Source organism: Pimephales promelas, chromosome 14 (assembly GCF_988280905.1).
Source record: "Pimephales promelas chromosome 14, fPimPro1.hap1.1, whole genome shotgun sequence".
Taxonomy (NCBI): Eukaryota; Metazoa; Chordata; class Actinopteri; order Cypriniformes; family Leuciscidae; genus Pimephales; species Pimephales promelas.
Window position 1 is genome coordinate 25,191,370 of NC_142782.1, and position 25,777 is coordinate 25,217,146.

The 25,777-nt window shown below is 37.7% G+C and overlaps 2 protein-coding genes across 4 annotated transcripts in view; one reads left to right on the forward strand and one right to left on the reverse strand.

Annotated features, from left to right (window-relative positions):
* Window positions 1-366: 366 nt before the first annotated feature.
* acsbg2 (acyl-CoA synthetase bubblegum family member 2) lies at window positions 367-18,072 on the reverse strand. Its single transcript, XM_039677315.2, has 15 exons — window positions 17,892-18,072; window positions 13,662-13,797; window positions 12,825-12,907; window positions 11,101-11,369; window positions 9,066-9,154; window positions 8,552-8,672; window positions 7,985-8,065; window positions 7,716-7,865; window positions 7,399-7,575; window positions 5,823-6,004; window positions 4,845-5,087; window positions 4,530-4,747; window positions 3,647-3,786; window positions 2,260-2,506; window positions 367-2,147 (listed from the first exon to the last, which is right to left on the reverse strand). The coding sequence occupies exons 1-15, from the start codon at window positions 17,896-17,898 to the stop codon at window positions 2,029-2,031; spliced, it is 2,262 nt and encodes a 753-aa protein (XP_039533249.1). The 5' UTR covers window positions 17,899-18,072; the 3' UTR covers window positions 367-2,028.
* A 5,163-nt stretch (window positions 18,073-23,235) lies between these two features.
* Window positions 23,236-25,777, forward strand: part of rfx2 (regulatory factor X, 2 (influences HLA class II expression)) — a 38,803-nt gene continuing 36,261 nt past the window's right edge. For 2 of the 3 annotated variants that reach the window (XM_089119722.1, XM_089119723.1), the window contains exon 1: window positions 23,393-23,627. The gene's annotated coding sequence lies outside the window, so the exon portion shown is untranslated. Of the gene's footprint in view, window positions 23,628-25,777 lie in introns of all 3 variants that reach the window. The other variant, XM_089119724.1, reaches the window with a different exon arrangement.

The following is a 25,777-nucleotide window of genomic DNA, read 5'->3' on the forward strand; positions in this document are numbered from 1 at the left end:
ACATAAAGGCCGTTCAGTAGAGATGCTCTTGTGTGAAATTGCAGTGCTATTTTTTGAATTTGCATAAATGTTTGAATTTGCAGATTAACCCAACCTGGTTTAAATGTTTGAAAATGATTAACAGTTGAAAACATTCATTGGAAATTTAGAAAAGTAATCAGTTACATTAATACAATAAATTTAAATAGTTTTACTAATTATATTTTAAATAGAATAACCGGTAATCTGTAACCTATTACATTTCCAAAGTAACCTTCTGTGACTGTGCAAGACTGTGCATGTCTTGCCAGCTGTGAGCCATTTCTGATCCTATTGACCAATGAAACTATTTATCCGAAGATGAAGGATGACCACTTTAACACTTGATCATGGTTACAGTACATTTATTGTCCAGTAAAATATTTTTCACAAACAAGTATCGAGTTCCATCTCCCGAGATTAACTAATCCAGTTTCAACAGACACGACACACAACTAATTGTCACCCAGCTCAAGATTTTTTTTAGAGTCAGGTAAAACCAGTCAAGTCTTTCACAGTCTGAGACTTCATGTTACCGTATGTTCACTTTTCCAAATGAGCTGCCCTTCAAGCTTGTCAAGACAGTATTTTGGTCTAAAAATAAACTTGTTCTTGTTTATAAAAGGCAAATGGATTTTTGAAAAAGAAAGAGCAATTAAGTTTAAACCGTAATAGAAATCCCAAATAGAAGAAAAGAAATCCTTCACTAGCTCTACCTTCATTCTCACCTACTCTGACTGAGTGAACAACTCGTCTCATTTCATGCGCATTTTACTAGCAGTCTTTCTTATTTACAAAAAGGCCTCGCTGTGGTCATGCTATGCGGTCAGAAAACACACTTTGGAGTAACAGGTCCAGTATTTGAGGAAAGCTCTTTAGTGTGATAAAACTATTTAGAGGCAAGATCAATCTTTGGATTTGCATTACGTCATTTGCGGTTACATTTTTGTATATGCGAGCGCTTGACTGATTAAAGACAATGTTAGTCCATTTAGCCTATTTATCAATCCACATCGGTTTTCTAAATTGCATGATAACTTTACTAAGCATACAATATAAATAAAGTCAATTACATATTTGGTCAAAATGTCGTTATTGCACATGCAAAGCAAAGAACACTGCAAGTCAAATGATCACATCTGAACAGATCGATTTCTCACACCAGATCCTTCATGCCCCGTATTTCATAAGATAAATATTCACTGCTAGTCTCTGTCCAGATATCAGTGGCAGGAAAATAGTTGCTACTTTGAGGATTGTCACAGTGACACAGCAAAGCATTAAATAAGACCACAGAAGAAGAGGAAATTAATGCAATTCGTATTTACACTATTTAACAGGTTAATTATTTTTTTTTTTTACAAAGAATTAACGACAATATTAACCAACTGCATAAGTAAAAAAAAATTCGAACTTATGTGATGCATTTGGTTCTGAAAAATGAGCAAACAAAAACACGTATGGCTTGTATGGCATGGGGATCCTTCAAAATAATCTTTACAGAACGAAGTCTTGAGGATGTTCCTCCGCTAACATCTAGTTTCCATTAAACAACCAGTGTTTTTGGTGGCACTCGTTTCACAGCAGTGCCGTTGACAAACGCCCAAAGCTATTCTCAAAGAATTCAGTCACGGCTAATGTGCAAGTTAGCTATTAAGATTTATCAAACGTTGTTGATAAATTCAACCATAAATTAATATGTATCAGCTGCACTTACATATAAATCGACATGACTCAAAAGACACTTCATTATAATTAGGCCAGAAAAATAAATAGTAAACCACACACACACAAAACATGTTACAAACATGTCCTTCTTTCAGTAATACAGAAAAATGTAAACAGTATGAAATTAACAATTAAAAAAAAAACCCTGAACGCATATTAACTCAAAAGTAAGGCGAAACACAAGGTCTGTGTGCTGTTCCTATGTAAGCATGTGTGTGTTAGACCATATCAGTCTCTTTGTCTCCAGATCTGAAGTGGATGACAAGGGCTTTTGTTGTGCACCTATTTAGGAGGCAGAGGGTTGTCTGGGGTGGTTGGGGTCACGACTTCTTTGTAAAAGCTCTCAATCTGCTCTTTGTACATCTTCATGACCACTGGCCTCTTGAGCTTCATCGTGGGCCCTGAGATTGAGAGTTTAAAACAGTCAAACAAACAGAATTTACATCTTAATCAATAGAATTACTAACAAAACCCAGAAATAACTCGCAGACAGTTGATTACAAAGAAACTCACCCAGTTCTCCTCCAGGGATAGAGAAATCTCGATCCAACACAGTCCATTTCTGGATGCGCTGTGCGTTAGAGGTGGCTTTCTCATTGACGCGGTTGATGGAGTCTTGAATAGCTGCGTTTACGGCGCGGTCACGGCCACCGGTGATCTCGCTGACTCGAGTGGCGTTGCTGCCGAGTTTACGACACAGCTCCACCGCCTCAGGGGTCAGTTCATCTTCAGGAGCGCCCGTTTCGCCGTTTACCTGACACTGAGAGCAAGAGAGAGGAGTTGTCAATATTTTTTCCAATGGAAAGCTAATTATATATTAAATCAAATGCATGTGTTATCCAATAGTTTTCCGATATATATTCAGATAAAGCTCCATTAAGTCTAAATTAGGACACTGACATCACACTCCAGTGATGCTAAAGTGTTCTTCGTGGTTTTCAGGGGGGTGCGATATGGTTGCTAAGTTGTTCTGACTGCTTTTTAGTCATGTTGCTTTGCGGTTGCCAGGGTTACTCTGATCTGGTCTTTAGATATGACACAGATCCCTTATTACATGCAAATCTGTGGGATTTCGTTCACAATTATAATTTTCCACCAGGTAAAAATACAACATCAAATGTATTAGAAAAGTAATATAACAACATCCTGCGGGACAAGTTACATGCTTAAAACAAACCCTGAGTTATAAACTTAAGTCTGAGCAATAATAATAATATTATACTGCATATATTATACTACTTATAATGTGATGCTAGGAATACTTACCTTAGCAATCAGCACTTTTTAGAAACACTTCAATTTACAAGCCAAAAAGTATTGCCACTAGGAGGCATAGTGATTCCAAGAAAAAAAAGCGTGGTTATGTAATTCCACATATGTCCACTGGTTGGCAGTAGCTTTTAAGTTTAAGGAAGCGTTTGATAACATTTTAGCATTTATCACTTAAACACACTGATATGATCTGATTAGAGCACAGTAAAAACGTGTATCTTTACAATCAGCATTATCTCTGGAACCTTACACAACCCAACTTTTCGGTTGAGACGTTCAGATTAGATTTACAGCATTCAGTTTGTGAAGAGCATGATATCAGTCAAATTATACAAGGAAGGCATTAAAAATGATGTTGAATCAATGATGTTGAATAACAATTCAAATAAAATAACACTGTTTCCTAGACAATCACAGCTGATCTGAACATTTTGGTGAATGAGTTACACAACACAAATCTAAGATAAACATTTGATAAAATGTCACTCATCACAGTAGGTTGATGGATGGAAAAGATTTTTTTAAAGCTTTTTGGTTAATCTTGTCTGGTGAAAGATTGCAAGGTGGATAATCACGATACACATTTATAATAATGGAATCAACACACACACACACACACACACGATACCTTAATGGTGAGCAGCATGGATAGGAACTTTCTCTTGTCTCCGATAAGCATGGCATTGCTGATGAGTGGATTGGCCTCTTTAACTGCGTCCTCAATGGGCACCGGGGGAATATTTTCACCTCCAGCTGTGATGATCAGTTCTGGAATAAAAACAGACACTTCATTACATGCACCACACTAAATCCCAGTGAAATACTTTGTGGCCATTCCGTAACAGCTTATGAAAAGAAATTGCATAGCTGTTTTAGTTCCAGTGAGTACTGGTGTGTTCACACTAGGCAGGTTTGCTCTTTGCTCTGTTAGTGTGGATCATTTGAATAAGTGTGTGAACACTGCCATCCAAACCCTGGAGCACACCAAACAAGCGGACTGAGACCCACCTTTCCGCTTTCAAGCCAACTCCGGTGCGGTTGAATGATATATGAAGGCAACATGGACCAAAGACATTTAAATGAACCAAAAACAAGAAGTGATGTCAGAAGATGAAACACTAAAAATGACAGAATGCTCAAGCAAATCTGTTTTTTCTCATCATAGGAGTTCAATTGCCTATGATAAGCCTATAGCACACAGAATTATTTTGGATGTGCGCCGCAGTAAGTTACTTTGTAAGTGGTAAGTTTGTATTTTTAGGTTCGGTGTTAAAAAACATCAGTGTGAAAGCTAAGCAAACCAGAACTACCGGTACATGTTTCATTTTCTTTTTTAGTCTGGAGCAAAATAGAACTGATCTACAAGTGTGAACGCTGCCATCCGAATCCTGGAGGGCACCAAAAAAAGCAGAGCTGGGAAGTGGGAATCTCAGTCCACTTCCAAATGAATCTTGGTGTAGATCAAAAAGGAAGCAGAGAATCGGTTTTCAACCGACCGTCAAACTCATTACCTTTAATGCGTCCGGTGATGAACAGGAAGTCGTTCTGGTCGTGTTTGCCGAGGTCTCCCGAGTGCAGCCAGCCATCAGTATCTAGAGCCTCTTCTGTTTTATCAGGCTGGTTCAGGTATCCCATGAACACATGACGACCCCAGAAGCAAATCTCTCCATTCCCATCGGAATCAGGGCTGAAGATCTTTGTCTTGCAGCCTGGAAGCACCTTTCCACAGCTGAGAAGGAAATGCAAATGAGAAATATTCTGAAAGTTAAAGCTTAATTGACTAAAAATGACTCATTTCAGCTCAAAATAAATGCAGGTGTCAGTACCTGGTGAGTCTGAAGGCGTCAGGCAGTGAGATGGTCTGCGGTCCAGAGCTCTCACTCATGCCGTAGAGTTCCAGGAGAGGAATGTCCAGACTGAGGAAAAACTCCAGCGTGTCTTTGGTTATGGGAGCCGCTCCGGTGTAGCACCTCGTACAGCGATCCAGACCCAGTGCCTTCCGAACCTTTTGGAACACCAGACGCTTCGCCAACCGATAGTTCAGAGGCTTTGTGGACCGGTTGCCATTACTGAAGACACAAGACAATTCCTATCTGTTAATACGGAGCCTAAATGTATCACTTTAAAATGTCACCGATCAATGTGTCAGTCTTCCTAACAAAACTGGTTAAAGTGTCCTTTTCTTGCTTGTACCCTTTTTTCTGCTCAAGTCAACAAACTTGGGGTCCAAAAATCTGAGACCACTTCTCACATTACTTTTTTTCTAATTTAATACAATTTGTTTCAATACAAATTATATTATCAGAATAACAGTTTAAGTAAAAAGATGCAAACTAATATTTTATTAATATTATTAAGAACTATTAAGTGCTCTATGTCTTTATTTAAAAAATGTCAAATTCCTAAAACTGCCTAAAATAGACTTCATTCCCAGATTTCTCATAAAGATATGGCCTATATTTTACTCTTGTGGCATTAATTGGGATTAAGTAACCTCACTGGGGTCCAAAAGCCTAAGACCACTTCTATTTTGCATTTTTATAATTTAATAGAATTTGTTTCAAGTCAAATAATATTAGCAGAAAAACAGTTTGAGTTAAAAGATGAATTGAAAATTAATTTATTAGTATTTGTTTTTTATTTAAGTAAATCTGACATCTCAAATGTTTCAAATTCCTACAATCAGGTTAGATTTTGAATCCCAGATTTTCAAATTGGTCTTAGACATCTGGATCCTAAAATATAAATTAGTGATATTTTAAAATGAGCATCATGTGTGTCTTTTTGCGTGTGTATGTACATACAGCTCCATTTTGTTGAGGTTAGTCTGCAGGCCCACGTCTTTGGCCCATGACGCCACCTTCCGGCGCACAGTGGACGATTTGGCTCCGATAGACTTCATCTTTTCCTGCATCTTCTCCCAAACTCGTGGGACACCCATGAACGCAGTAGGGCGTATCTCACGTAGGGTGTTGGCCAAAGTACCCTGAGACATGCAATGACTTCTATTATTACATGTGCAAGCATGGTTTGCCAAAGGGTTCATGTTCATGTGTGCATGCCAACATCAGCTGATGCACCCAGGGTTATGTCAGGTGACATGAGCAGGTATGTCATGTCAGTTTCTGGCCCTGTTCTTAAATCAATGACTCTATTATAAAACTGCGGTGCTATTGGGACCCACTGAGGCACTACAGATATCACATGCTCAGCTTCTAGATATCACAGGGGAAACTTCATGCGTCGGTTTTAATTAAATATCACATCAGATCTTGTTTTCTGAAAAGGGATGAAAGTTAAACACTCCTGAGCATCACAAATGCCTTTCTGTGAGTGAGAGCTGCATGACTAAGACTTTATGAATTATGTTTTACCGAAATGATCAGTGAAAAAGCTCTTTAAAGGGATTATACAGTTAGTTTAAACTAACAAGGTTGTCTTTGGAAGGATCTTCTCTTACATATATAAAACAGAGGGATTAAGAGAAGAAAACAAGAAGTACCATCACTAAAATGTACACTACCTTTTAAAAGTTTGAGATCGTTAAAATCTTTTAATGTATTTTTTACGGTCTCTTATGCTCACCAAGGGTGCATTTATTTCATCAAAAATACATTAAAATGTAATAATATTTCATAATATCATTGGTTTAAAGAACTTTTTTCTGCTTTAATATATTTTACAAAGGAAATTTTTCCCATGATGGTAAATCTGAATTTTCAGCATCATTACTCCAGTCTTCAGTCACATGATCCTTTCGAAATACTTCTGATATGCTGATTTGTTGCTGCTTACGAGAAATATTGCTGCTTATTATCAACGGCTACGTTTACATGTAAAACTTTTGTTTCAATCGGACTGAATTCATTAATGAATTCGATTAATGAATCCGAACTTAGTGTTTACATGAATGCTAAACGTGATCGGGTTGATGTGGCCATTATGTCACAAGCTTCAAATCGAGATTTTTAATGCAAACACACAGTCGCACACAGCACAAATATACAGAGTTTCCCGCTTTTTGATCGAAATTCATTCGGATCGAGCTCAATCGGATCGATTCGGATATTTACATTGAGGCTTTTCAGTCCGATTGAACAGTCAATTCGATTACTAATGGATTATTTGGTTGCATGTAAACATAGCCAGTGTTGAAAACAGTTATGCTTCTACTTTTTTCAGCATTCTTTGAATTGCAACATAATTGCAATAAATAAATACAAATCTTTTAGTAACTTAAACGTCTTGGTCAGTTTTGATCAAATGAATTCCTCCTTTTTAAATAAAAGTATCACTTTCTTAAAATAAACAAAACAGGAAGGTTTTTTTAGCACTAGCATGGCAAATGAATAACAAAGGATGTGTAATTTGCACACTAACCTTTAGCGCATCAGGCTGTGCAAAGTACGCAACTCCTCCTGCTTTCATGGGAAGCCAGATGTCAATCATCTGTGCAGCAATATGGCTGAGTGGAAGGTAGCTCACGATCACTTCCTGTGACTTATCTGCATCTGTAAGACTCACATCTCGGCTTGTTGTAAATGCTGTCCATGTCAGCTACAGGAGGAGAGAGAGAACATTTCAGTATTAAGAATGACTGGTAACTCGTCGTACTACACATCACAAGTAAACCCTCGTCTTAAAGATAGTTTTTGTTACAATTTGCTCATTTTGTGAATGTTTCGGCTTTAACTCACGTTGTCGTGACTAAGCATAACTCCCTTCGGCTGGCCTGTGGTTCCGGATGTGTAGATCAGTGTGCAGCACTGATTTGGTTTCTGGGAGCTGATGATATCATCGAGTTGAGCATCAGGCTCATCGCGGCCCAGCTCCATAAACTCCGCCCACTATGTGCATCAGATATTTACATAACAAATGGCAGATTTCAATTAGTAAAGGAGAGGGATTAGAAGGAAAGATTATGTTCTGAGAACTGACTTGAAAATATTTGACTAATCAAATGTACCGTGTAAAGATTGGGCTTTTTCTCTTTCAGCTCATCTTTGTACTGGATAATGGCTTTAAGATGCGGTAATTTGTCCCAGACCTGCACATACACACAGAGCACAAGAGATCATCAACCTACAGCAGATGGAGGAACTGATTGTGATTGGGACCAGAAATAAACAGGTAAATGAGTAGTATTGTTTCACAATATATAAACTAGACAATCATATCATCTTGATGGCAGGAGCATTAACATTTATGGAATCACTCGTTTTCTATAATAATATATAATAAAAAAAAATATCTATCTATCTATATATTTTTTGAATATTTTTATTCAGGTAGATGTATAGAATAATAAAAGTAATAATAGAAGTGACAGTAAAGACTGTTCTATTGTTTCACAATGTTTCTTGAGCACCAAATCAGAATATTACAAAGATTTCTGAAGGATCATGCTATACTGAAGACTAATAATGTCTGCTAAATAAATAAATTACATTTTAAAATGCATCACTATAAAAAAAGGTCAAATGTCTTATCTAAATTAATTTAGAAAAGTAAATGGGTCCTGTACTCTCATTACCTGTAAGATCTTCTGCAGCTGTTTGTGGTTTTCCACCACAAGGATGTTGGCCTGGCAATTCTCCGCCACATACTGGCACGCCTCAGGGGAGTTAGTGGTGTAAATGCCCACAGCAAAACCCCTGCCAATGACATACAGAATCCATCAATAAACATCCTGAATGCTGTAATTGATGTAACCAAAATGGAGAGCAGTTCAGCAACAACAAACACCTTCAAATATTAAGAAGATTGACAATTACTTCTGATCTGACTCCACCGCTATGTTTACAGACCCAAGATTCAAGTGATGCTGTTTAACAAGTGCAGGTTGTGCCTTTAACCATCTGTCTTAAAGGCACAGCAGAGCCACTATTTGACCTAAAGCTTTGTTTGGGACAAACACTGGCTTTTTACTTATGATGTGCCTTTAAGAATGACCTGTATGACCCTGCAGTTAGCATGACAGCAGCATTGGTATATGGTTATGGTTGATTTGAAGACTCATAAGTTTAAAACAACTTCACAATACTTACCCAGCTAAAATAGACCCAATGTCAGCAATAAACCACTCGGCTGAGTTGAACCCAAGGATACCGACACCGTGGTACCGTTCCAGACCAAGCTGTGAACATACACACATATTTAGCACATGTACATATACAAACAATATGATTTTGCTTTGAAATGTGTTTATAAAAGATGCAGAATTCCCAGAAGTCCCATATGACATTTGACATGTTCTTTTTTGTGGTTAAATAAATATTTAGTTGAATACTGCTGTTTATCTATGTTTAAGATCTTCACTAGTTCAGTAACTCCAAAATGTCAACCAACTCTTAAACAAAGTTCTTGCAACAGGACATTAGAGATAAACAATTTGTGAACCAGTTTAGCAAAATCATTAAGAAGAATCAAAATAATGATTTTTTGGATGAACATACCAAGCTGCATCGTATTTAAAATACAAAAGTCGCACCAACCAAAATATTGCACGCATGTCATGGCATCTAACACCTCTTTTGTAAAGTCTTTCTTTTGTGTTTATGCTGTCTCGCGTACACACAACTCAATCTGAATCTCTCCCACAGGGTTTGCGTTGGACAAGTTACACCAATTTTGACTTGCACAGTAAACAAAACCATGGAAACCTGCCCACATCGGCCGCCAAGCATGACGTCCTGTTCCCCACAGGGAGAACGTGACCAGTTGGGAGTTGAACTTCATCCCAAGACAAGGGCATGGAAAAACTGAAGACGATCAACAAAAGCCTCCAGAAACTAATCTCAGGTACTGCGGCAAATTGTGCTCAAGCTACACGACAACTCAAATTCAGCCCTGAGTGGGTTGTGCAGAATGGGCTCTATGCACGGCGGTATTTCCGGTGAAGGTTTAAGGATGCTCGATAACTTCCGCCGATCGTAGAGTCCAATGCAGTACCGAGAATTTATATTTATATTTATAACTATATATAAAATTACATCTAATTGAATGAACGTTTCGTTTCAAAGACTGGAGGACAGTAAATTTGGAAGACTCTGCCATAATCCCGTTTTCCTCGGTTTTCCTCCGCTTTAATCTCCCCAAACGGAAACTGTTGAGCATCCTTGCGTCAAATGCAGAATTTATGCGTGCATATAGCCCATTCAAGAGCATGTTAAGGTCATATTACACCCCAAAAGAGAAAGTAAAAAATACAAAATTATATATTTTGAATAAAGGAAATAAAGCCAATTTTAGAACACTCATCCTGATCTTTAATAGGAAAATAAATAAATAAATAGAATTCTCATTACTGTAATGGAAAGAATATTTATATTATCAAAGTTTTTATCATGATAGCATTGTTGTGCTGCCAAACATTTGAACTGACTTATTGAATTTGCACAGTATTATGTATATATTACAGAAAAGAGAATAAAAAGAATGAGACTTGGTATGTAAACCGCCCAGACACATTATGTTAATGAGAACGGAGAATGAAAATGTGCTTGATTCTCATTAAACATTGTAAAATAGGGCTTTAAATTGTAGTGAAACAGGACAAGGATTGCATCGTTACCCAGATGCCTTATCATACAGTCCACTAATTGCTGGCACTTTCCCCCTGAGGTAACCCGAGGTCAACTGCTTTACTCAAGGACGAAACAATGATTACACGAGTACCTTCTGTGATCTTAACAGTTACGCCTGTTTATGCGTTTATACATTCTTAAGTGTTTGTTATCAGGCATCTCTTACATAAAATTGTTCCTCTTATCAAAAACATTACAGTGTCATTTCAGATAACAGTGTAATGCTGAACGGACGTGATCTCAACAGAAATAGCAATGAGACAATGAAAATGACTAGTTAGATACGAAATTGCTAAGCATGCGTTAAATCTGTTATGCTAACTAGGTGTTTGACTCAAAAAATGGCAAACTCATATATTGCTAAAAAAAAAAAGTAAAGCCAATGAAAATGTTAAAAAAGTGTGTGCCCATATTTGCAAAGCCTCAGTGGGTCACAAATAAAGATATTAAACCCTCAACAATACTCAACAGTATAAAGTGAGTCAACGGCCCTCACCTTGAGGAAGCTCTTGGCAGCAGTGCGGCAAGCCTTGTAGTACTCGATGTAGGTCATGGTTTTCCACTGGTCTCCCTCTTTCCAGCCCAGAGCGTTGTAGTTGCCGAAGCGCTGGACAGTAGAGGTGAACATCTGGTTCACAGTCACGGCGGGTTCAGCCTCAGGGCCGGACTCACCCATTCTGAGCTTCACCTCTCCATCCCTGCATGTGGTCCAGAACTCGGTGCCCTTAGCGGGCAAAGACAGGGAGTCGGGTCGAGGGGTGGCACCTACAAAGTGAACAGCTATTTATTGTCTCTGATCATAATTTATTATGAACAGTGCAGTATATTTGTGTAGTACACAGTGGCTACATTTGTAACCAGACAATTAAATAGTTTTGTAGCTGTAACATGGAATCAGGTGGTACTTTGAGATATAATACCACGGTGCTTTTTGGTATTTTTACGTTAGTGAATTCTGTTTTAGTCTCTGCTGTAAGTCAGATTTTATGTTGTGTGGTTTTTAAAATAATTTGCCGCTGGCGTCTGTTTTAAATCAAACGGCTCAGTGACACCCTATCGGAACATGAGAGGCCCATCCATCACTAGTATCTAATACACACACTGGTTTCTGTTGAGTTTCAGTAGCAGAGCACAGAATCATTTGCAGCTTTAAAGCGGGAAACAAACTGCAGGAGTCATATCAGTATGCAAACTCTTCCAAGCAGTGAGCGTTTACACTATTTAAAGCTGCAGTGGGTCATTTTATCACATCCAACCAGAATTGCAATCTGTTCGTTTCACAATTGGCAATGGTTTGGGGCATTTTTGTCTGAACAATGACATAAGGGGAAGTGTTTGGGAAACTTGCTTGGAAATCATTCTTGCTTTTGTCGCTAATGGTGCAGAGATTACACTCTGAAAGAAATCGTTTGCAAGATAGCTGAAAATAATATCAACAGGAATTTATCTTGACTGATCTCGGCAGCTGTGCGTGAAAGGCGAAGAAAGCCACCCCACACATTTTACAATGTCCTGTGCAGCGTCAACCCATAACACACAACTACATGCTGACCATACATCCTGCAAAACCGTTCGAAAGCCATCACAGCAGCTTGATCAGTAAATCCAGAGTCATGCGACATGACCTCATTCAAAGCTCTGTTATCTTATGTAAACAAGACAGACAGCAGAGCGATAGAACTTCTGGAAGTTCACACATGGGACACTTTCAAATGGCTCTGAAATGGTTTAACCTTTATAAACAAACTCATTTGGGACGGTGAAACTGCACTATAATTCCCATAAAAAAAAACTGTCATCCTGCTGCATGTCTAAAGTAAAGGGAAGTTAGTTTGCATCGGGACAGCCGCTTCCTTTTCAAGCACTTCCTCTCATATAGCACTCAATGGTCCTAATGATCTCAAGTTCTCGAAAAGATGAAGTTACGCAAGGTTTTCATGATGAAAACACTGAGGAACATTGAGGTGCGAGTTGTGTGTTAGTGCTCAGGGCCAGCTTTTCATCACTCTGTGTAATGCAGAACTGAATGCACTTCACACACATGGCGGATTTGGGGCCTCAGATGTTTGTGGCATGTGTTCAAAATGGCGATTATGGTCACATATGCCTGTAACAGCGAGAGTAAGCGAGTATGTTTGTATAATAGTGAGAATATGTTCTAGACTTTCCATCCAAATGTTTGTGAGTTTAAAGTGATTTGCGAGTGTTTGTAAATCTCACCGGATTCTGCCTGCTCACTCTGTTCGGCTTTGGTGTTTGATTGCTCTTCTCTGGCACATGCTGATTCTTCCTCTGATGACTCACTGCGAAGAAATGAAATGAGTTTTCCAGACTAGCAGCATTCTTTAGCTGAAATATATTTTGTAAGTCACACACACAGTATCACTTCACATTACCTACATCTTTTGCACCAAATTTACACATTTAAATCATTTCTGAAGGATTATGCGACACTGAAGACTGGAGCAATGGCAGCTGAAAATTAAGCTTTGCCATCACAGGAATAAATAAAAAATAAAATTAAATTAAATATTTTAAATATATATTAAAATAGTCATTTTAAACTGTAATAATAATAATAATAATTCAAAATAGTACTATTTTTATTAGATCAAATAAATGCAGCCTTGGCGAGTATAAAAAACTTCTTAAAAAAAAAAAACGTCCTGACCCCAATCTTTTGAACGGTAGTGTAAAAAACATTGATGTTGCTGAGTTTACTTTGACTTATGCAAACAGACATTTGGTTTCTAATGTAGTGTATCTGAAGAGGAACAATAATAAAGAACCTAAAAAGTGTATACTCAACTTATGATGTAATAAATCTTTATTTGAATTATTAACGCGATTCATTATGATGAATTTTATTTTTATTTTATATACCTGGCATGGCAGACAGTAACTAGTAGTTTCTTTATATAATGACACTCCCACATAACTTCATTCTCACCTTTACAAACAAACCTATTGTACGTAGCCTATAAATAACCCTGACCAAATATACATGCATGTTAAGTTTATGTAAACATGACATAGAAGACATTAAAAGACACTAACTTTGCTGTAGACTCGGCGATGACATCTTCCAGGGAAGCAAGACTGTCTGCTGTTCCACAGGACTGGAGGAGGCTTGCGTCTCCTGGATGATCTATCACTAAGGCTGTGGACATGGCCGTAGGTTCACACGCAGTCACTAATGTGAATAGACACAGTGTTAGAAGTAGCACTCAAATGATTTTTTTTTTTTGCCCAATGTAAATATCTGGCATATAAAATGCTTCTAACTTCAGTTTAGTGTGTAATAATTTTGCTGTTTGAGCATAAACACCATCTGCAAAGTTATAACGCTCAAAGTTCAAAGCCAAAGAAGATATTTGCTTTTAAAGAATTTTTTTTAAAGGACTACAACAAACGACTGGTAGGGACTAAACGACATTCCTCCCAGGTTAGTGACATCACTAACCCTAAAATGTACTTAAACCCCGCCCCCGGGATCACGCAGTCTACACAGGAGAGCACATTTGTGAGTCTGCTCAAGCTGTCGCATCCGTCTGATTTTTGTAGATTATAATGACAGAATATGCTAATTAAAGACAGAACTCTCCACATCAGCAACGTAAATTTATCAACTAACATTCAGAAACATTGTTGCACTCTACATGTCACTTCTTCTGAGTTTCTCCATCATTGTCCGACTCCAGTTTAAACATTTAAGACAGAAGAGTTTCTGATATTTTAGTGCATGTCTGCGTGAGGTAATCAGATCTGCCAACACACACACACACACACACACACACACACACACACAAACACGAGACTGTGTGTGACCTTTGTGCTGGGAGCAGCAGCTCATTTGCATTTAAAGGGACACACTCGAAACAACATGTTTTTACTCACCCTCTAAAAGAGACAATTTTAATATGCTGTAAAAAATTATCTGAGGGTATTTTGAGCAAAGAACACACACACACACACACACACACACACACACACTAGTCTAGGGACAACAGAGACTTATATTATATATTTTAAAAAGGGGCATTATACCACCCCTTTAAGATGAAATTATTGGTGACCTGCTAAAAAATGTGTGTGGACATACAAGTGGTCACTACTTATTTTGCTTATTATATGAATGCCCATCTAAACCAGTTTCACCCATACAATTCTAGTCTCTGATCTGACCCAAATGCCAAAGCATGGTGGTTCACCAGCAGTGCCACAATACTTTGTCTCTGTCTTTAAGACACCATCATAGGACGGAAAGTTCAGTCAAAGCCTAAATTTAAAAGAAAGCCCCTGAAGTAAGCATGAGACAGTCACATAATTTTTTTTTATCTAAACTAAACAGACATGAGCCTTTTCTTCAGTAAGCTTTCCCTGAATTTTTTTCCACACTAAATCACTATACAGATTTTTTCCCCTTTAATCAAAGAAGATCATTCACTATTATATATAAAAAAAAAAAAAACAACTTTGGGCACAATTTATCCAAAAGTCTCCCGTCACTTAATACACAACCTTTTATAATAACCCTGAATAAATAGTCTATTGAAAACCATAAAAAGGTCAATTGCTAAGGCAGCTGACCAGATTATTCCACAAAATTTCCAAACATGGCTCTTGTAGATGGCACAGACAGGGTATCATTGTCAAGAAAAGGAAATGCATCTCATGTCCAGAAAAAAAATAAAAAATGCTGCCCACTCTTATATTATCTTCTGCCCTCTCCATTCCAAAGCCTGACCTCTGCACCTTTCAAGCGGCATGTTGTTTTTACATGCCGCTGCCATAAAAACACAAACCAGCGACGCGCCCGCCCCTCTGTAATGATGAGAACAATCAGAAAAGGCCAGCGGATAGAAAAACAGGACTTTAGAGTCTGAAATAAACCCAGGGAGTGAAAAACAAACCTGGTGCTATTCATCAGCCTCGTGCTTCATGACCTTTTGCTCAGAGGTTTTGGTTTTGTTTTTAGCTTTCATCGATGAGATGAAAACATTAGGGTTATTATAAACAATACTTCCACAAAAAGTACCGTGCTGGTATATGGTACAGTATCAGAAATCATGCTACTTTGAAACAAATTCATGAACCGCAAAGTTTTATAATAAACTGTTAAAACATCCATTTCTCTTCCACAGCTTAATGTATTAATAAATTATTAATATATTGTGAAAAATTAGAGGGGCGGGAGCGTTGCTGGTTGTGTTCTGTATGTGTATAGGAAAAGGTCAATCTAAAAATCACCAAGATAATTAATAAGAGAAAAACTAAATCTACACTGAAAACTAAATAAAAACTCAAAATAATAACATAAAAAAAACATGCCACTTAAAGAACTAAGGATGTGAACATTCGAATTGACTGTACTATTTACATGGCTTTTTTTAAAAATCCCACTGTATTTACATGTCCAAAAAAAGACATTGTTAGAAGACAAAATTGCTCATTTGTCTTTTCCTCGGTTAGTAGTATGATTTAACCACCTTCCTCCCCCTTTTCCAATCCATTCACCTTGGTAACTTCCCTCCCAGCAGAGCCATCCTCATCCGCCCTCAGCGGGCACCATGGCATGAGCTCCACAGACACACCAGCCACAACTAACTCCCAGCATGCACTCAATGATGCTTGCAGATGCAAATCCTCGTCTTGGCTGACGTCAGCTCGCCTGATAACAGACTCCCTTGTCTGGAAACTGAAGGCATGGTAGTAAAATATGAATTTGGATGGGTTTGTTTGAGATTTATGGACCCATGCAAGTTTGCATCTCATTGCTGGTTTGACTGATGGTCTCTTGTTGCGTGTCTTGTAGCTGGTGGGTGAAGCTGAAACCAATCAGCATCTCAGAACATTCACAAGATCCTCAAAATACATTATGAACTAGTTTTGCCTTCAATCTGGCATTTTCAAACAAGCCACATTTAAAAAGGCTTGTATACGGTCAGTCGTTGCAATACCTAGAAATACACATCATCATTCTGCACATTGCAGTTTATTCTCACTCTTCATCCCTTTATCTCATCTTAATCAGCCATCTGCTGTCATGTGATCAGTCCAAAGCTGTGAATTGGTGATCGTGGCCATTTTTTACTAAGCACCAATATACTACATTTATAGCGTTAACTGGCCTTCAAATGTGACAAAAAAACCCTGAAAGAGTCATGGAGTGGAGGAGTGATGTTTCCTTCCCAATGACTAATAAATCAGCTGATGTTGTTTGTTGAAATTTCAACCTTCGCTTAACGACTATCAAAACCTCTATATATAACTTTCAAAAACACCAGCAAGATCTTCTTTGGTCCACTGGTGGTTTCCAGTAGTCCTATATTTTCCACCCTGGCACTGCCAAGGGATTTTCTGAATTGTCCTGGTAAATTTACATCAGGAAGGGATCTTCACTATTGCAGTATATTTATTGTATTTTGATCAAACAAATGCAGCCTTGGGGAGCATAAGAGACCATGTGGGTTGATTATGACAACTTCTTGATTTACTATTATTAATTATATTTTGACTTTAATCGTTCTGAGACAAATCCTCAGACCCATTTAGAATAATACTGTAATAACCATTTTTGTTCTCAAATCATAAACACCTCACATATCAGTAAGCTCATTTTCCTCACTTTTTTCAGACATAATCACATCTATCAATTTGAGGAGAGTCTGAAAGGTTTCAGAATGATTGGAGAATATGAGCATAGATGACCATAGATATCCCAAAACCCTGTGTGTATACAAGGGCTGTGCAATTCCTGTCGGCCACACCTCGAACACCACAAACATCCTGTAATTTACTGCTGATGCTTCTGCCATGCTGTCCAAGCCTGCATTAACACAAGACTCAACAGGAGGACGGGATAGGAGGGGTTTCCACACAGCTGATGCTGGCAGCAATTGTCGGCTACGCTCAGCCCCCACCCGAAAATTACCATCTGTAAGCCGGCACAGAGAGCTGGGATACTTCACGTTTCCGGTGCGCATTTTCTCATTTAAATGAGAAGTGTGTGATAAATACAGAAACAGAAACTCTCTTTCATATGCAAAAATCATCTCTCACCAGACATGAATGGGGCCACGCCTCTAATTTCATATCATAATTCACATCCATAAGGATCTAAACGCATCAAACACCAATAATCATACACGCATCACACACACACACACAGATCTGTTGCTTTAGAAACTAACTCCCAGTGTTTAGGGGTGCGATTCATTATCTTTACTAACTCCAAGTGCTATAAAATCATTATTTTACATAGTAAAAACAAAAATGGAAACTTACAGTGCATCTTTACAGGCTGTAAAATTGCTCCTCTGTCTTTGGATTTTCTGTATCAGAAGCTGAAATGACTGTTTCTTCGGTTTTTCTATCGCCTCCAAAATGATGTCTGCTTCCTTCCGCCCTACAACTATGCATGTAGCACATTCATTTTCAAACAGAGCTTTCCCTTCCTTTGTAACCACACCCTCAACGGCATCATTGCCACTGTAGGGCCACCCCCCCCCTTCCTCAAAACACACTCCTCGTGCTCTGATTGGCTGAAATCTATCACACCACAAGACTCTCCAAATATGGACAAGGGGGAGGGGCTATAATACAAGCACCACTGTCACTCTGATACATACAAACCAATGCAGAAGCAATGAGGTTACTACAGTGCAACTTTGAGTAAGACATATCAGCTTACAAAAGCCAGAACAGCTGCACTGACATCATTTTACAAACACACATCTGTCCCATTAACACACTGCCATAATAATGCCATTATTGTGCTGCGGAGCATCTGCATACGTGGATCTGCAAGAGTGCTTGAGCTCTCTGCTCCAATTTACCGTCTTTATTGCATGAGCACACACACAGCTGACCTGCTAAAGCTCATCTTATCTAACCAAAGAAACCAAAACCAAAATGTTATGGAACATCTTGCAAGAAAAAGTCAGCTAAAATGAGCTGTTCTTGTAGCCTACGTGACAAAAAAAAGCATTACACAAATACATGCCGTGTAATAGGGGTCAAAAAAGGAATGGAATTATCTAAGAATGAACCTGAAGCTGCCTTTGACAAATTTAGATAACAACAATCACAAATGACTTTGAAGATGTGAGACTGACAGCTCGTTCCTGTATTTCTGGTTTATTTCTTTAAAGCTACCAAGTAGGATGTCATTTCTGTGAAGGAAGTAAAAAAAAAAAAGGTGAGGTTCTGCCATTGACATAAATTGGAATTTCTCTATAGTGGGGAAATTTTGGTAATTTCAGAGATGATCTGCATCAATTACATTTTATTAATCAAGGATGCATTGAATGGATCAAAAAGTGACCATTACTGTATTTTTGATCAAATAAATGCACCCTTGGTGATAATAAGAGACTTATTTCAAAAACGTTTGAAGGTAGTATCACCTAAAAGTTAATAAATATTATGTGAAGAACAGCCTTTTTAAAAAAGTTTTTTTTAAAGGGAACTACTCCTTCATCTACTAACCAGGGAATTTGGCAGTAAACAAAAAAATACAGAACAATATGCACAAAACTACAGAGATGTTCCTGTGAGTTCTTGAGTTAAGGTCTTGCGTAAAAGAGGAATCTTTTGATAATGTCAAGGTAGGGTCCTTTTAACAGTAACTCAAACTCAAAGACTTAAATTAATTTAGCAAGGACAGTTCTTTGGGCTTTTCGTAAAAACAAAAACAAAACAATTTTTTTACAGATTCTAAATACATTAAAGGCTGTTTTACATTTAAGGCTGTTTTAAAGTGGAAGTTTCAATATTGGCGGCATCAGGGAAAAACAGATCAAGGCTGACCTCCAAAACCAAAGGCTTAGCCTTCCTGATGATGCCAAACAAAAAGCTATCAAACTGCCAAGCCTGGAAACCATATTGTCCAAAACTTTCGTGAGCTTTTAAAATAGGTAATGTGAAAACATCTGGCTAGAAAGTCTTAACTGTGTATTACAATTAAGTACTCATTTAATGTGAAGACATGCTATATTGGTTGATGTAGGCTAATAGCCTACAACTTTTTCTTTAACCCTGAATTTTGTGTCTTTATCCCATGACACAATTCCCAGTTTCACTTAGAGGAACAGGACATTTTTCCTTCAGCACACATGAACAGGAAAAGCACAGTTTCCTTTAAAACAGGAAAGCACTTTGACATCACTGTCCCTCCATGCAAATTAGGGCACAAGCATTGTCAAATATGAATATTAAAATGGACATTTCTTTCACTAAGTTTACTAAGCAATCTGTTTAATAAGAATAATTTCGTCAATAAATCTGAACCAGCTGTCACTGTTTGAATGTGTTATTTACACATTTCCAAAACGACTGCTTTCAGACGCTGATAACACTACCGACCATATGGTTTATTATCCGTGTTTTCCAATCTAGACCACATGACAATATTTCTGTTGACTCATTACAAACTCAATTTTTTTTAATTCTGAATTCTTATACAAGATTTGGGTATTCAACTTACACTATGAGTGTCTTCCTTAAAATCTTGCAATTTCGGGGTATGCAAGTTCTGGAACATGATGAATGGGATGTGCTTAGCCTCAAATGTGGTATTAAGAGATTGTGTGGATTAAGTGTGCACTAAATGCACTGAGCTTTTGTCAATTTTTTGACCTGGGACAGTCTTGCACACTTGCTTCCTGTGACATGCACGTGCTCAAGTGGCCAAGACCATAAGGGTATTGGGACAGGCCCTTTGTCATTGGGATTGGGAACAATCAAAAAAAAAAAAAAACAACAACTACTTTACACTGAGCCATATGAGTCAGACTCTCAAACACCAAGGAAACTACCTGAAGTTCAGTCGGTGAGCTCACATGGCCTGTCACATAAATAATACAGTGGGTCATTTCACTTATAACGACATACTAAATTATGAGCTTATCATTTGACTTAAAACCCTGTTAAGTGAGAACTCTTCTCTGGAAGCTTTGCTTACAACGCAAACATGTCTACCAAGTGTAAATCATTCAGATGTAATCTTAAATGACACTGGGGTGATGCTGATGCTGATGTTGTTTCTCTTCACCATTGCCAGACCATCGACCAGCCAATGATGGCGTGGCTCTGGAAAACCATGCGATCACGTGACCGAATATGCCCGATCCTTATCGCTGCTTCCGACGCAGAAAAGCATCTGGTGCGAGGAAGGTTATTACGGTCATCGATATTAATCATCAATGCAGAGTAGGCTATGTACACATCTATCGAGGGTGCTGCTGGTAGGTTTACCCATACCGGGCAATTCAAAAAAGAGCTGTAATTTTGACTCAGTCAACTTGTTTTTAAAAAGTCGCTGAAAGCTGCATGGTGAAAGTTTTTCATTCATATCTTTATTTAGTGCAAAAGCTTGCTAGGAAACAAACGGAACCAAGTGGTATAATATTTGTCGGTATTCTAAAATATTTTTAAGATTACATTTTTACTAAATTATATGACAACAAAATAGTCTCTGATGACAATCATACGTGCACGTTTCACACTTGAGTAACGCGTTACCTGAGCAACCGGAATGTCTTGTTTGGTTGCTAATTAGCCGGCTATTGTAAACAAAGATAAATTAACTCGAGGATGGATCTCACAGATTTAATATCACTAAAATAACATTCACTGATACATTCTCATAGAGATATTTAATGTTATACTCACCGTTTGTTTATTATATCAGTACGTCCAAGTGTTGAGGTTGACACTGCAAGTTTTGTGCAAATTTGAAATTCAAAGGTAGATTTGATTTTGAAGTCGGTTGTAAATCGTGGTGAGAGAGGAACATAAGGCACGATCGATGATATGTCTGTTTCTGTGTGTGTGAATGAGACTCTCACAGAAACCCCACGCCAGTTGACATGAAGCTCACGCCTACTCATAAACTTAAACAGTGAGCGCGCCAATTATCTCTATAATATTCATAGGATAAATTCAGACTTGCGCGCGCCCCGTCTCTTCCCTCAAAGCTCTCACGCGCCACCTGGCGTTCACTGCTGCTGAGAATATTGGGATATTTCCACAGTCTATGGGATATTTCAAGCATGCCCTTTCCTGACAATGTTGTCTCCTTGGTAACCAGGTACACTAATTAAAACGTTATTAGTAAACGCAAAATTGTGGTGAAAATGACGGCAAATCTATGAAATAAAATTCCTACAATACCCATTAAAACGCTTTATTCACTCTTGGTCATATAAAACATTCATAATTGGCCTTTCCCAATTCTAAATAATCTGAATAGCGCCAAAACTAAATGTCATGGTGCAGCGTTTGTGAGAATTTTTTATTTAGCTTTTATATAACAAAACAGTTGAAATCTGTTAAAAAAATCTCTAGGACATTTAAATTGCTGAAAGTTTAATAAACAAGAATATTAAAACAAGCATTAACTAAATTGTTATAAATTAAAATAGCATATTTTTACAAAGTTTCCATACTATACTCAGATTCTAGTCAGAATGCGTTTTAAACAAAAATTTGTTTGTGCATTTTGTTTATTTCCAAAATGATAACAATAACACCATTCACTAAATTATATAGTGAGGTGATATGACAACAATGCAGCATAATAGCCTACTGTTTAAAATTATTTCAATGTTTATTGTCGAATGTTTATATAGGCTACAGTAGGCCTACCTGTCAAAAGTCTGGAAACATTAAATTTTTAAAAATGTTTTTTTAAAAAGTCTCTTGTGCTCACCAAGACTTCATTTATTTCAGTCTTCAGTGTCACACAATTCTTCAGAAATCATTCTAATATGCTGATTTGGTGCACAAGAAACATTATCACATTATTATTCATATTGAAAACAGTTGTGCATATTGAGAACCTTTTTGTGTAAATGATGATACTTTCCATATTTGATGATTCGAAACTTTATATGCATTTATTAAATTTAATTATTAAGAAAAAATAGAAAATCTTCCATAAATGCCTTTACTGGCACTTTTAATTAATTTAATGCATCCGTAATGAAGGATAATTATGAATTAACATGAATTAATTTCTCTCTCTTAAATCTTACCACAAAGAGATTCAAGAACAGTTTTTCCCCAGAGCCATAACCATCATGAATTAATATGCACTGACCCCCCCCCCCCCCCCACACACACACACACACCTAAAGTGTTTGAATGGTAATAAATGCAGCCTTGTATGACAACCTTGTATGTGAGTATGACACTTCTTTCAAAAACATCGTTCAAAAACACATTTCAAAATGTTTTCAAACACTTGACAGGTACTAGTTTTAAAAATAGTTGGCATTATACAGTACAGTAGCATGCAGTGCGCTTGTACTGTCTCTCCTCCCGATGAGGATAAGTGTATTTGTTTTACGGGGATATACTGCCACTAAGCGGTGATTCTCGGGAAATAGGCTTGAAATTGATCTGCTAGTCTCACTGACAGTTAATGAAATAACGTAGTAACCATTCAAGTTTAAACGTTTATATATCGTAGCCTACTACGATTTACAGAGATGAATTGTTTAGATAACACATTGTAAATGTTGTATAGAATAGATTATGTATAGACTAGCTAAGCATTCCATTTGTTTTTTGTGTTTTTTTTTCAGCTGTAATTTGGCAACCCATGCGGAAAGACATGTAACCAAAGAACCTGGCCATTTCATCACCTTTACCCAGGCGTTAGCGCGGTAAAGTGACAGGTTTTTGGCGGAGAACAGCAGTATCGAGGCGCGTTAGTGCGCCGCTCGCCGCGGGAATCCAACATCAACCGCTCGAGACAGAGACCCGAGGCCGAAGTAGAATTAGTTGGGAGGGGCTCGAGGTTGGCTCCTCCCCCTCGCGCTTTTTAGCCCTTGACGTATGAAGAGGACGGTAGCAACAGTTGCCTCGAGACCCCCGCTCGCCATAGTGACTGTAGTCGTGGAGACAGTTACTTACCAACGGGAGCAACACTCAGCAACAGCAGCAGCAGCAGCAACTGGAGGAGAGAGAGAGGGAAAAGAACAGTAAAGCCAGGGCAGATCTAAGCAAAAGTCTGAGGTGAATATCTTTTTACTGCCTAGAGAGATCGAAATGAATTGAATGTAAATTTAACGGACTCTGGACGTTGAGTAATGTACATCTCGATGTGTTTTCACGCCCTGATCTCCTTCGCTGTCTATTAGAGTCACATTAGCACGCTAGTTGGTTAGCTCATCTGCTTTGGCAACTTCAGTCAGTTTGTTTGGAGATCGGTTAAACTAATAGCGGAGAAATCCAAGTGAGCTGTTCGTACTCTGAATGTCATACATATGGGTTGTTACGTCTGTAAGATTAATATGCTTTATGTACGGGTAGTTCACGAGCTAACCGGCTAACCAATTACCCAACTGGGTAAACTTTCTTTAAAAGCTGGAAGTGTTTTAATAACAGCTAGATGTGTTACTGGAGCAACTTAAGCGCTTTGTTCCGCCGTTGCTTTTCTTCAAGAATCGCTTATATTCTCGTAGAAGTGCGCGAGTTGATTCGAAGAGACTGCCGTGGACCTGCCTGGTTCCGTGTGATGAACGAGTCCAGGTTAAATGTCTGTAGTTTGAACAGAAACCTCGCAAAAATGATACATGCCGTTTTTTAGACCTGTCATGTTCCTCTGCTGGGGCTTGAAGAAGCTTCAGGTTCGGACGCATCAACAGGTTGCTAAAGTCAGGATAGCGGTGCCCGATAGAAGTAATGCATTTCTTATTAAACGAGCGTCATTGGCAATATTTACTTTAGCCTACAACGAATGTTATGTTTATTTAGATTATTGAATGCAAATATATTTACGTAATTTTGAAGAGAAATGTCATCGTACAAATCGGATTCTCTTACCTGAGCTCAAAATCAAATGTTTTGCAGGCTGTTGAAAAAGGGTCAATCACGTTATTTGTCATTGAAAGTGTAGTAGTTTTTTTTTTTATTATTACCAATATTATTACCAAATTTTAAAAACTTAATCACTAAATCAACCCACTTTTTACCACAGAAAGAATTAGTGTGGTTACTAAGGGTAGTCAGCGTGCAGGAAGTCATTTTATTGTGTTGTCATGACTCATGAGACAAGAAAATCATAAATCATAGGACCCCTTTCGAGCTTTACAAAGATCATTAAAAAACAAAAAAACAAACAAAAAAAATTTTGTGTTGACGAAAGCATAGTTTCAATCAAATACAGTAACACTGTGAAAACCCTTAGATGTTCATGAAAATTCATATATATATTTTTTTTAAATGTTTTTTTTTTTTTTTTTTTTTTACCATAAACATATGTTTGCAAAATTAATCTTTATTTTATTCAGGGTGCAAAAGGAATTTTAAAAGGGTGTTTTAATTGCATTTTCTTGATATGAATGGCACAGTATTTCACATGAAACTTAAAGAAAATGCTATGAATTAATTAATTTAATAAAAAATGTATGAAACTAAAATTAAAACAAAACAAAATTTGTTTTTCAACATTTCGTTCCTTTTTTATAATATTGGACGGTCTTTGCCATTGACCAAAAAACAATCTGCAGATATTAAACAGCATAAATTTATATAAATAATATAAACTAATAATAATAATTAATAATAGTTTCTATTCTTTTCCTTTATTTCCCATGTTTTATTCACATTGTGATATTAAAAAAAAACACAGTTTTAATTGCCATTTGCAAGTATATTCAAAATTTGTCTTTAAAAACTTTGTTGTAACCAAGTAGAGATGTGTCAGTGATTTGTAAAGCCATATTGTAGTAATTGTGAGCAAATGAGATGTATTTGCATTGTCGTCATAATGAGATCCGGGCTGCCTGATGCTAACCGTTTGACAACAGCTTGACTGTGCTCATCCGAAGCTGCTGTCATTTTTCTGGAGTTGCATCGTGTCGTCGTGGCGATGTTACACCTGCTCAGCAGAGAGCCTGGTAATGAGCCCTCTTCATGACAATAGCGTGTGGTCCAGGTGTCGCCCCTTATTCGGCCGTGCTTCTCTATTGATCTCTCTTTAGCTGAGAGTGTCAGTGCCACTGAAAGCGCAGTTGATAATGAGGTTAATTGGCATAGAGAGAGAGGCAGATCCTGATGCAACACACAAATCATGTTGGCCGACCCGTTCTTCACTATCTATAACACCATGCTTGGATAGTTTCGATTATTTCTCCCTTTCTGCAGCACCGGTTCAAGGATGT

Coding starts and splice junctions, on each gene's coding strand:
- acsbg2 (XM_039677315.2), bottom strand. Junction 11,370..12,824: donor GAGTGAGCAGGCAGAATCCG/GTGAGATTTACA, acceptor TTCACTTTGTAG/GTGCCACCCCTCGACCCGAC. Junction 7,866..7,984: donor AAAAGCCCAATCTTTACACG/GTACATTTGATT, acceptor TGATGCACATAG/TGGGCGGAGTTTATGGAGCT.